Source organism: Gossypium raimondii, chromosome 5 (assembly GCF_025698545.1).
Source record: "Gossypium raimondii isolate GPD5lz chromosome 5, ASM2569854v1, whole genome shotgun sequence".
NCBI classification, from domain to species: Eukaryota; Viridiplantae; Streptophyta; class Magnoliopsida; order Malvales; family Malvaceae; genus Gossypium; species Gossypium raimondii.
In genome coordinates, this window is record NC_068569.1 from 11874568 (window position 1) to 11888217 (window position 13650).

The following is a 13650-nucleotide window of genomic DNA, read 5'->3' on the forward strand; positions in this document are numbered from 1 at the left end:
TGCTGCTTTTCCGTCTTTGAACGATGTAAAGCACCTTTCTTGTCGTCAAGTGCTTTATTAACATGTTTCACTTTTTCAGACTTGCTTCGTCGGATAGTTTTTGGTTCAATCTTCTTCTTCTTGCTCTTGTTGTTGATCATTACCTGGTGGTCACAACAAGTTCCATTATCAGCTGCTTTAATAGGAGTTTCGTCCTGCTGAGTAGTCTTTGCTTGGAAATTGTCAGTTGAAGGTTCAATTTTGACAATTTCCAATATCTTTTCCGGGATAATTTCATTGTTAATTTCGATTACATGATCATCTGCTTTATTCTTTTCATTCGAAGTAATCTCTTCTCCCACGGGAATGTTCTTTTTCACAATTTCGGGGTATTGCGAAACAAATGGAGGAGCAACAGTAGTAGTCGTCGTCCTGGCTGCTTGGCTACGCAAGGCGTAATATTCGTCGTAAAAGTCACGCTTCTGGTCTTTGGAGGAAGAGAAAGCACCGTAATCAGCGGCAATGATGAGGATGAGAGTGTTGGAAATGACGAACCAGAACTTGTTATCGCTGAAAAGAGCGGACGGTGAAAAGCTGAAGACGTAGAAGATAGAGAAGTAAAACACAATGGAGAAAAGAAAGGCAAAGGGTGCCACCATTCCTTTTCCTTTTGCCTTTCGATAGGCTCTGGATTTGTGGGATTTCAATGGATTTTCCATTAGACTTGCAGTTAGAGAGTTTAGCTAAGAGTAGGGAATGGAAGAGGGAGAAGAAGGGTATAATAATATTTGAAGACTGAAAGAGCAGGAGCAAGGCTTGGGGATTTGAAATCGGAGTAGGAGAAGTTCCGAAGCTCAAATCCGCCTTTTATAGGGGTCTCAATTAAGTTGGGAAATAATTGAAGTAACCACCATCACATTTGTAAATCACAAACACACCCCTACAATTTCATTGTATTTACTTAGTATGACCTACTACCTTTCTTGTCATCTTTTCAATAACTACGTGATTTATGTTTAATGAAAACAAACTTAGGGTTAGTATTTGCTAAAGTTCAAATATTTAATGTTTCCATTACACAACTCATCTTTTCAATTTGCATCAAATAAATTTTATAATTTTTTAAAATTTTGACACATTGGTAACAAAGTTTAATTTAAATTCCAAAAGTAATATTCCATGTCTCATTTAAAGTTTTTAAAAATAAAATATTACCTACTTGTAAAATTAAAACATCATTTAAAAATACTTTTATATTTTTAAAACATAATGGAGATGACAATTAAAATAAACCTTTTTAAAAATCTCATATATAACTTTAAAATTTCCTAGATATGGGTCTCATCAACTATAAAAAGAAAATGATATTTTCTGGATATGAAGCAATCATTGCAAACAATTTCCTTTTTACTTCAATTAATCTTGAAAACACGTAACTTCATAAGGGGTCGATAAGAGCCAACAACTTATAAACTTTGGTTTTATTAAATTGTAGTGTGATCCTAGTCATTTGTTACATTCATTCTGAGTTGTAGACTTTGGAAATAAAAAAATAAAGAGAGAAAAAGAACACCGTTAATATGGCCAAGAATGCATGTTTTGGCACTTATATTTCACATCACCGGCACAATTATGATCGGATTACCATAATATAATATCCAATTCATCGATTTGAAGTCAAACTGTAAACCAAGTCAAATAATATTTGCCTTATATCTATCATCACAAAACGACATCACAATCTTCTCTCAATCATACGTTCATCTCTTAATAAACTTTCCACTGTTAATTGGACCACACTTCAACGCGCATAATACAAGACTAAAAATTGAAATTACACCCACACAGCCATACCCCATGCTAAAACATGATTGATTCCACGTGTTAATTTCCCTGTTGAGGACCCACAATCCCAAACCCCGGCCCTCTTTTTAATGATCATCAAAGGGTGGGATCTGGAGGCCCATCTTTTCTTCATGATTATGTGCCCTCCACGACATTTCATGTACGTGCAATGTAAATGGGAGTTTCCTTTGTTTGATTGCTTAATCATTGAACTTTTTTAACCTAAAAAAAATACGTTGGATAAGAAGCCACCCCTAGTTCCAACTACAACTATTCAAGGCGGGTCGAGTTTAAATAGGTTTAAATATTATATTAATATATTTTATATTTATTTAAACCTCGACTTAACTCGAAATATAGATTTAAAATTTTACTTAAGTTCATATATATTTATAAAAGACTAATTTAAACTCGTTTTAGACCCATCCATATTATTTTTAATTTTTTTATATCATTTTTATTTTTTTTATTTTTTTACTTATTAAATTTTTTATATAGCTATCTTAATATATTTTAATATTTACATTGTAGTATTATATATTTAGTACATATTTATTGTATAACATATAAAATAACATAATATAAAATATTATAAACTTAAAAATAGGTCAGGCCGAGCTCAAGCTTTAAATATTCAAGCCCGAGTTCAACCCATATTATGACTGAGTCTATTTTTCTCCTAAGCCCATTTTTCAAGCCTAATATTTTTACTCAAACCCTCTAAAATTTCAACGGACCTTCAAGCCTGAATATATAGCCCGACCCATAAACAGGTCTAGTTTCAAGTGTATGCTTAATTTTCTAATCATTCTCTTCTCCAAAATTTTTTGAAAATAAGGGGTAAAACAACAATTTAGTCTCTAAATTTGACAATTTTTTTCAATTTGGTCCTTAAACTTCCTTTGTTCACATTAATTTTTGAACTCAACAATTTTTTTCTCCAATTTTGGTTCATGTGATGTTGCAGCACCACATTATCACCTAAAAGTTAGGTGATAACATGGCACATTCTCATAATGCCACATCATTAAATAGACCAAAATTGAAAAAAGTTACTAAATTCATTCAATATAAACAAAAAAAAAATCAAAGATTAAGTTGAAAATTTACCAAATCTAGGGAGTAAATATGTACATTCCCCTTAAATATAAACCAAAAACATCCTGATCTTAAGCATAATATAATATATTAAGATGTATAATATAATAGAGGTGGTGGACCACGGTTTGTCACCTTTTAATTTTGCAAAATTTGCCACAATCTTACACATGGTAGCATACAAATCTTTGATGGGGACCCGCCAAGGAAAGGATCTCTTCTTTGTAGCCGCCAAGTGTTGGGTCCCATCCCACTTGGATGTTAGCCACGTGTAGGTGCAACAACACCAACTTTTTGAAGATCAAAATGGGATTATTATTTTGACAAAGTTTACAACTATATTTATCGCATCTTTTGCACTTATAATAATTGTGGAGGACTCATCTTCTTGATCGCCATACTCAATTTCACTTTCTTTCTTTTTTTACTATAAATTCAGAACTAAGAATTTTGACATGATATGAAATGTGATGCTTTTATACACATATAATTTAATTTGAAATATCATATATGTGATTAACGAGATATTGATTTAATGATAAAGACGAGAGTTCAAAAATTTTGATATCTCAAATTTGAGTTATATTTTATTTAAATCATGTGAGTGTTCTCTTCAAATTTTATTTTGGTTTAAGTATCACCATGTATGAGTATTATCTCAATATATTTTGATTATTAGTTCAAGTATACTTTGTAATTGTTAATTTTGGTTATGGTTATTCATATATTATTTGTAATTACATTTTCATTCTACTCGTATTTTTGTAACTTCAAAAAAAAAAGTGTTATCACGAGACATTAAATTACATTTTGCATGCATAAATAATATTTATGTAACACTAAAATAATTTGATTTAATTTTTAAATTTATATATAATTTATATGCATAATTAAATCAAAATTAAAATTTTATGTGTATAATTACATCAAATCAAATTTACTTTAAATATGGAGATTTATCCTATCTTCTATTGTTCTTTTTTTTAAAGTTTGGCCCTTTTGAAAAATGTTACCCTCCTTTTTGTTAATAGCTTGTTATTATAAAATTTTTAGGGTATGGGGAAGGAGATTTTGAGAATCCCATGGCAGATGATGATTGGTTAATCGTCTCTCTTTCTTGCGTGATAAGATCGAGTACAAGATTGTTGCAAGAAATTAAATATGTTTATGGAATAGGGTTTTGTAGTAACCAGAGGAACACTCCAAAGACAGCAAGACAAAGACCAGTTTCGTGGGCTTCCTCATTTATAATTTCTTAATTGATTTTGGGTTCAACGGAAGAGATGGCTTAATTCATGGTAGCAGAGCGCGGCTACTTTCATCTTTATTAACCTCAATATTTAATGGGCGACAAGAGTATTCTAGATCATAAAAGAACAAATCTGATTAATAAGCTAAGCTTTTTTTACGTTAAGAATAACACCAGATCTTGTAGCAACTTCATATACACAAAAATTGGCTTAAAAAAGAATGAACGGTCATGGATTATCTAGGCTTTTCTACTTGGGTTTTCTTGTGGTCGCTAGAAAGCGATGGAGGTGTATTTGTTAATCATAATCACATATATTATGGACCCTGTTTAGGGTGATGCTTAGTCTTTTGTAATGGTGACGTGTATTTTTATCATGGAAACTACCTCTTATTAATTCTTGAATAAATGAATAACAAGCTGAAAGAAATGGTCACATTAACCCAACACACAATAGTCAATAAATAGAAGAAATTGATAGGCGCTAAAAAAGAAGGAAACAAGAGAATTAATAAAAAGTGAAGGTATTTATACAAAACGTTTTATTATCTTAAAAACACAACTACAAGAAAACATGCCCAAAATCCTCAAGGGTGGAATCTATTTGTCATTTGGGTGGTGCTTGATAGGTACGGCGGCCGTATAGGGTTTGGTTAGGGGCGGTGAGAATATGGACAAAAAGTAAAATCCACCATATATAACTTGATGCTACATTCATGTATTCTTTGATTTATAAAGTTGGTTTTTTTTTTTTTATAAAAAGAGGCTAAATGATTGTTGTTCTACTAACATTATTATTTGTTTTTTTCTTTACTATGCTTTTCCTCCTCTAGAAAAAAAAACCACAAGAAATATATCTTTGTAAATAGTATGGCTTTTCCTTTTGGCCATCAGTAGTTATTTTTTAGCTTCTCCTTTTCAGAAATGCTTTTGAAAAATACTTCTAAAAAGTTAAAAATTTCAGCCAAAAGCAGTTTGTTCTTCACAGATTTTCTTTCAAAAGTACTTTTGGAGTCCGAAGTACTTTTTTTAAGTAATGAAGAACTGGTCCTAAAAGTTTTTTCTAATCAACCGAGGATGCCTGATGTATCATGTAAATTGTTTGAAATGCAAGAGTCAAATAATTCTCGGTGGTGGAAGAAAATATCTCTCATTTCTCCCCCGAAGAAATTCTTTTTTTTTTTTTGTTTCCAAAAGAATGTTGTTATGTTGCCGTGACCGGTGTACTAATCCTTTGAATCCGGTACCGGCGGGTATCATACCCCCAAGCACAACGTTTTCTTTCAGGCCTTTCAACCAATTGATACGACCCCGGAGAGCAGCTTTTGCTAAAACTCGAGCAGTTTCTTGAAAACTTGCTTGAGATATAAAACTTTGAGTGTTCAGAGATGCTCTCGTTATTCCTAATAAAACGGCTCGATAACAAATCGCTTCTTCTAAAGCACGCCCCGTTCGTTTGTGTTTTGAAATTTCTAGAGGTACAGCTAGATCTTTCCTAACAAGATGGCTACATTTCTACTTCAGCAACTGCGGAAAGGCCCACTCTCAAAAGTTCCTTACTTTGGGCTGAATGACCTAATGTTAGCCCACTTTTGCTGAAACTTGAATTTTATTTTTATTTATATATAAGTGTAACATATATATATATAACTTCATTGTTTTATTTAATTTTAAATTAATTAATATTTGAAAATAGAGTTCATTATATTAAACAACTTCAAATTAATAAATTTTATTTATTATCACATTAATGTTGTTTTGTTTACAAAAAGCAATTAATTTATTAAAATTATTAAAATGATTGTAATAACATAATAATATTATAGTAAATAAAAAATAATAATTAATTCCTATCAATGTAATAAATTATGATAGATAAGGCAACAATTATAAACTGTATCAGTAAAATTTCAGAATTTGCATAAGCTGTTGATAAAAATAAAATATTTACAAATGGCTATTGTAACATTAATTTTCTAAGTTAACTCACAAATATAGATCATTAAATGGTATGTTTCTAAAATTAAACTTTTGAAAATAATAATATTAATTCAATTTTTTTGGAAATTAGAAACTAATAGAAAAATAAGAACAAATATTGATAAAAATTATAAAATAATGAGTAATAATTGTAAAATAATAGCGCATATTGCAATATATAATTGATAATAAAAGATGATTTACAAATATGTTCACTCCATTATTTAAGAGGTTTGATTTCACTATTCAATTATTAGAATGATGAATTTAGGGAACAAAAGTAATGCCATGCCTATTATGAAAAATATAATTTTAACTATTTAAATTATTTATTTTTAGTTTAGATTTTTAATTAATAAATTTTAAGTTTATTTATTTTATACAATTACTAAACTTTTGCTTTCTATTTTAAAAATATTATTTTATTATTTTATTATCTAATTAATAAGTGCATATTATCTTGAGACTAAACAAATGTATTATTTCATAAATCAAAAATAAATATATAAAACCATGCATGCACGTGATATTAAACTAGTTTATTTGATGGACAGAAATTGTTTAAACTTGGATGGTTTTTTAAATAAACTATAAAATCAAATGTTTAAAAACTTAATTAGGGTTTAACTAGTTACAAATTTAATTAGGAAAAAAATTAAAACATTTTTTAAAAAGCAAATATTACTATTAATATTTTTATATAAAATAATTTAAACCGAAACACAAAGTGAAATTTAAACTTAAACCATCAAAATTCTCAAGACATTTCAACTAAAATCTCATTGGTTTCTTGTACTCTCATTATTTACTTCTTTTAGATTTATTAAAAGTCATAAATTAATTTGATTATTCCAATTGGAAGGCGTAAACAAGTAAGTTGTCTCTTATGTCACATGCATGGTGGATAATTTATTAAAAGTGAAATTATATTGAAAGCAAGTTCCAATTTTTATTTCTCCAATAATCCCATTTGACTTTAATTAATTGTCATGTTATTACTGAAAACCAACAGTGTCGCAGACAATTTTAATTTCGGCCCACGGAAATGGAAATGCAACAGCAGAGCTCATTAAGCCCAATTGCAGATATCCAGAATTTGTCATTTTCTTTGGAAAATGTTGATGAATCTCAGCACTTGCTCAATTTTATAAACCCAATAATTTGGATTGGATTGCGTCAGAGAATATATGCTTTAATTCACTATTAACAACATTATTGATTTCTTAAGTTTAACAAGACAAATATTTTTTATTATTTAAATAATTTGTAACCAATACTCTGCTAATTGATTCTACTTAACTATAAAAAATGGACATTGTATTATTTCCATAAAAATTACCAAAAGGGAGAAAAAGGAGAAGAAATTGATAAACTATACTTGAAGCATAAATAGGTGTTTAATTTGCAAGATGCATTTTAATAAAATTCCAAATAATTAGTTATTGTCTAAAATCTAACTTCTCACATAAGCCGTCAGCCATGCAATCGCGGGTCAAAATTTGATAAGAAATTTCATTAAAGAAAAATGAAGCTCAATCTTCATTGAATTTTGTGAGGTTGGGCGACTCTCATCACACGTCAAACAGTTGCTTGTAACGATCACACGCATTTGATGTCCGTGAGGAGCACCATCCCAACATAAGAAAGCGACGACTCTCACTCGCCACACTCCCATCGTTTACAACAAAGCTTGTTTAGAGTTTATGGGGGGAATACTTATCTTGAGGAGGAAAATAAAGGATAAAACATCCATTTCTCTTCCTGTTTTAATAATATTTGATCACATTTAATTTATATGGAGATTTAACTCATGCCTTGTTGAAAATTCAATTAATATTTTGATATTAATAATTTTATTATAGAAAATGATTATATTTATTTTATATAATGACTAGAATTATTTATAGTCACTCCTCAACAACACACCCGAATTCACGTATTTTTATATTAACAATAATACCAATACCAATCGAGTTAAGACTCAATTGATTTAATCTTTTATAAATGGGTGGAAAAAAATTGTTACAATTTATTTCCACAGATATAGGTGAAGGGTTTGATAGTAATTTTAATTTCAAAATGATAAATATATTATTGAAACTTTTGTTTATAATTAAATTAGAGTAATCAAATTAAAATCGAAAGAGAAATTAAATTAACCGAAAGACACATTAATTAAAATTCAAATGCAAATTAGATGGGGATGGTTGGAGCAATGAGAATAAAAGGAAAACGATCACTACACAGGTTCTGACGTTTCCATGACCCAGATTTGGCTTCAAATGCTCGCCTTGAAAGGCCAATCCCAATAATGCTCTCTATATATTTCTCTCACATCTTTTCTCCACACCATGTCACTTGTTTGTTTGTTTTTTTGGTTACTTCTCTCTCCACCATTATTTCCAATCCTTTTCACTTCATCTCCCCCCCCCCCTTCCTCTCTCTCTCGCTCTCCATTGTTGGACGTAGCCAAGGTCTGTTCTTTGCTCTTTATAATGTTCTGTCCGATTATAGTTTTCTCTTAAAACCTTAGGTATGTCATCATCTTTGTATGTTTGATTATGGGTTTGAACTGATTTCTGGTTTTGGTCGAGTAATTATTGAATGATCGAAACTTGTCAACCTTTCTTTTTGCGATTATTTTCATTGAAGTGGATTTAATTTGAACTTTCCCGTCAACATCCTAAATTTAATCTAGTGGTGTAATATTACAATCATGAGCTTTAAATAACTAACGTGTGATCGTTTTCACTATACTCCTTTTTAGTTATATGTTGTGGAGTTCAATTATTTTGACAGAAGATTTAAGTGGATTTGAAACTTTTGAGTCACTGAAAAAAAGTTGGAGAAAAGTGATAAAATCATTCCTAATTGCCTTTTGCTGGGACTTTTTGGCCTTGAAAGAAAAAAAAAAAAAGTAGTACTCTACGGATTTCTTTTGATTCTGCCATGCTGGCCACTCTAGTATTGGAGTTTTAGGCAGGGGTTTAGATTGCGGTGATCTTATAGTGTAGTTGACCTTTGTTTTAGCTCTCCTATTTTCTCTGAACGACATCAGTCTGACGTATTTTCTTTTTTCCTGGAATTCAGATTACATTGGGATAGCAAAAATTATCTGTAAGGAAAAAAAATGGAGATAACTAATGTCACTGAATATGAGGCCATTGCAAAAGAGAAGTTACCCAAGATGGTTTATGACTACTATGCATCAGGTGCAGAGGACCAGTGGACTCTCAAGGAGAATCGAAATGCATTTTCCAGGATTTTGTAAGTTCTGTTACTTTACAAATGAATAGCTTTTGTATTGTGGACTTGCGATGAAAAACGTAACCATACTTCCAGGTTTTCTGGCAATCTTTTTTCTTTGTGGGTTATATAGTAGTTTTAGTTTTATCTTTTCATTTAATTATTCTGGTTCATTTATTTTATGATAGGTTTCGACCCCGCATTCTTATTGATGTTAGCAAGATTGACATGACCACCACTGTCCTGGGATTCAAGATTTCAATGCCTATCATGATTGCTCCGACTGCTATGCAGAAAATGGCTCACCCTGAAGGTATGAATGTTCTGGTTTTTTAGTACCCTTGTTATGAGATTGTTTGAGCAACTAATGTTCACATATCAGATTGAGCACAGTCGTCTTTGGTTGCTGAGTATGCTTAGACTTGCATGATGATTTACATTGCAACTCTGGATATTTCGTGAAACAGAACAAATTTGTATACGAATGATTTCCAGATGCGAAGGAGTGAATAAAATGTAAAATTTAACTTTCGTATGCAGACATAGCATCAACTCTTACTTATGATGTTCATGGACTATGCCATAGAAGTCAAACAAATCAGCTTAAATATTGAATGTTTTTTGAAATTAGAAATCTTCAATTCATTTATGGAGCTGGTTTGTTGTCTTTAACTGAAACACTAAAGATTGTAGGTGTATATTATGTACTTGTTTTAATTCGTGTATCTCTGTCTTAATGTGAAAGTGTGTTTCTTTACGCAGGAGAATACGCAACAGCCCGAGCAGCTTCAGCTGCAGGAACAATTATGGTTTGATTCTCACTATTAAGTTATCTTTACTCTAAATCCGAATTTGTATATGCATAGCTTGTATTCTGCCTCCCGCAGTCTGCTGCTTTAGATTTTTATTTATGATTTTCCCCTTCAGACACTATCCTCGTGGGCTACTTCCAGCGTTGAGGAGGTTGCTTCAACGGGACCTGGCATTCGCTTTTTCCAACTCTATGTGAGTTTGAGAAATCATCTTTACACTTTTTGCATATTGTCTTGCTTGTTAGTGTTGTGTTGTATCGTCTGAATCATCAAATGATCAATGGTTACTGCTTATTTGTTCAGGTATACAAAGACAGGAATGTGGTTGCACAGCTTGTGAGAAGAGCCGAAAGGGCTGGTTTCAAGGCGATTGCCCTTACGGTGGACACTCCAAGACTTGGCCGCAGGGAAGCTGATATCAAGAACAGGTGAGACATCAAATGCAAGCAAATTAACTTCTGAAAGTGGGCGAAGGAAAGGAGGGTCTTAGTTTTGGTTTCATTGTTTCACCGTGCAAAGAATATGACAGTATTGGATTTCTTGCACATACTCGCTTGCAGGTTTACTTTGCCACCATTTCTGACTTTGAAAAACTTTGAGAGTTTAAACCTTGGCAAAATGGATAAGGTAAATTCTATTTTATCCCTAATCAGTCTCAGTCATTCATTATCTATTTACTTTATCTGTTTGTTCATCTAATTGTGGAGATTATCTGGCAGACCGATGACTCTGGACTAGCTTCTTATGTTGCTGGTCAAATTGATAGGTCACTGAGCTGGAAAGTAAGATGTTGTATATAATATATATATTACATTTCTGGGACTGTATAAAATAGAAAAAATTCTCAAATTGTGTTTATGGTCTATAAAACAGGATGTAAAGTGGCTCCAGACGATAACATCGTTGCCTATTCTAGTTAAGGGTGTTCTTACTGCTGAGGATGGTATGCAAGCTGATCTAAAGCCATCTTAATGAAACTACTTCGTTTCAATATTTTTGTCATGAAACCTGCAATGTTAATATTGCAGCAAGGCTAGCCATACAAGCTGGAGCAGCAGGAATCATTGTATCCAATCATGGCGCTCGCCAGCTTGATTATGTGCCTGCAACTATTATGGCTTTGGAAGAGGTACATACTTCCAGTGAATAACATATACTATAATTGCCATTTTTTGAAAATCTATATGCGTAGTACTGTTGGAGTTTAATAACTTAGTGGAGCTAACATACAGGTTGTTAAAGCTGCACAAGGCAGAGTTCCTGTTTTTCTTGATGGAGGGGTTCGGCGTGGAACCGATGTCTTCAAGGCATTGGCTCTGGGTGCATCGGGAATATTTGTAAGTATTTGTACATATAGGATAATTAGCCTATCCTCCCCTGCAGCTGTTCCAGAACATATCTAGCAACCCCTTCTTGAACAACCCACGCGGTATATATTCACATATAAATCCTGATTGAATTTGGAAACCGTGTGATATTTCATTTTCAGATTGGAAGGCCAGTAGTGTTTTCATTGGCTGCGGAAGGGGAAGCTGGTGTTAGGAAAGTGCTTCAGATGCTACGCGATGAATTTGAGCTGACTATGGCATTAAGTGGTTGCCGCTCACTAAAGGAGATCACACGAAACCACATTGTTGCCGATTGGGACGAACCTCGTGTTGTACCCAGGTTGTAAAGGTGATGATGGCTTCTTTCAAATGGTCAAAAGTTCTAGGAGTCTATATTTCCATTAAAATAAACCTAGTGCTTGATTTGATACAAGTTTACAAATTAATTATCAGACATTTCATTTCATCTAGCATTCATATTAGAAACTAATCAAAATCATACATATTGTTCCTTAAACGAGCCCTTGAGGCCCAAATTACGCATTAGAAACAAATAGGGACTAAGTCGAAAACTCAAAAAAATTTTCGGAATTATTTAAAATTTTCAACACTGCAGGGGTCACACGGTTTAGAGACACGCCCGTGTCTCAGGCCGTGTGGGCATTCGAAATAGGGACACATGGCCGTGTCTCAGCCCGTGTCCGTGCCCGTGTAGACGAAAATAGGACATTTTACAAGCCATATTTCTCACCCAATTCTGTGTCAATCTACAATCAACATTACACATATCAACAAGCCATAATTAGACATCCAAAACAAGCCAAAATAAGTGACTAAACTCAACAAATTACATATAAGCCATCATTAAACAAAATACCTATACATGCCATTATAACCAAAATCAAAATATTTGAAAGTACCGATAGAACCGATGGATAGTGATACAACTCCGACAAGCTTCCAACCCAATCGAGCTTCCGATAATCTCAAAAGTAAAGGAAAACAAATACATAAGCACTGAATGCTTAATAAGCTCGTATAAATTTTAATCATAATACTTCTTTTTAAATATGAAATTTATACATATCAAGAATAATCCAATATTGATACCACAATACCCATGAAGTTATATTTCACAACTCACTAAGTGAATAAATCTACAGTATCACTGATACATATTATTCCTAGCATAGTAGGATTTAAAACAACTTTAACTCTTTCAAATTTTCTTTCTTTTCATTTGCGTTTCTTTACTTTCCACACTCATTCCATATGCATAACACACCAGTCATAAGCATATCATTCAACCATAACTACAAGCTAGTGCATTTAAACATAGACCTTTTTCAAATTAATCACATGATAAAGCATTTCATAAGAAATTGCATAACTTAAACCTTACCACTCTTTCATAAGCACAAGCATATTTTCATTTGAGCACCTACCATTTCAATGCATCTTATAATTAAACATATTATCATTCAACCATTAGTTTGGCACTTGTCTAAGCATCAAACAACAACACTTGTTAGCGCACTTGAACATATTTCATATAATTTCAACATGAATAACCTTATTATCTCAACATGTCACACTTGAATTTATTACTCGTCTCAATTTACATAATTTCCATTAATCAACATATCAAGATATTGATATATATACATTTCACGATACATATCATTCTTTTACTGTTTCTTCATATACATATATCATCCAAGATAACTCTCGATAACTTACCATTCGAAGAACAACTTATGAATATTAGCACATCGCTTTCAGAAGCTTGAAGGCTGAACAGAATCTCATGAGAGCTAAATAGAAACCCATAAGGGTTGAACGGAAGCTCATAAGAGCTGAACGGAAACCCATTAGGGTTGAACAGAAACTTATATGAGTTAAACAGAAGCTTGTGAGAGCTAAACAAAAACTAAACACGAAAGTTCGCAACAAATGCTAAACCTCGGTTTACTTGGGTAATTTGCTGTCAATTATTCCTTTGTTGTCTTTCGCCACACAATAATTGTACTCAATCCCGCGTTCCTTTTAAATCGGATATTCACTTCAAATTCATAATTTAACAATATTCTATTTTTCAACAACATGCTAAATA

At 32.0% G+C, this 13650-nt stretch overlaps 1 protein-coding gene and 1 long non-coding RNA gene across 3 annotated transcripts in view; one reads left to right on the plus strand and one right to left on the minus strand.

Moving 5' to 3' along the window:
• The window catches only part of LOC128041251 (uncharacterized), an 88765-nt gene that overhangs the window by 60928 nt on the left and 14187 nt on the right, over nucleotides 1-13650 (minus strand). The window lies entirely within an intron of this gene.
• LOC105767964 (glycolate oxidase) lies at nucleotides 8469-12003 on the plus strand. Of its 2 annotated transcripts, none has more exons than XM_012587592.2 (12): nucleotides 8469-8625; nucleotides 9242-9418; nucleotides 9586-9710; nucleotides 10160-10206; nucleotides 10325-10402; nucleotides 10513-10637; nucleotides 10770-10836; nucleotides 10929-10991; nucleotides 11083-11152; nucleotides 11238-11338; nucleotides 11442-11546; nucleotides 11699-12003. In XM_012587592.2, exons 2-12 carry the CDS (start codon nucleotides 9282-9284, stop codon nucleotides 11882-11884), a joined length of 1104 nt encoding a protein of 367 aa, XP_012443046.1. In that variant the 5' UTR covers nucleotides 8469-8625; nucleotides 9242-9281; the 3' UTR covers nucleotides 11885-12003. The 2 variants fall into 2 exon arrangements, with proteins under 2 accessions (XP_012443046.1, XP_012443047.1); XM_012587593.2 differs by having other exon boundaries at nucleotides 8510-8684.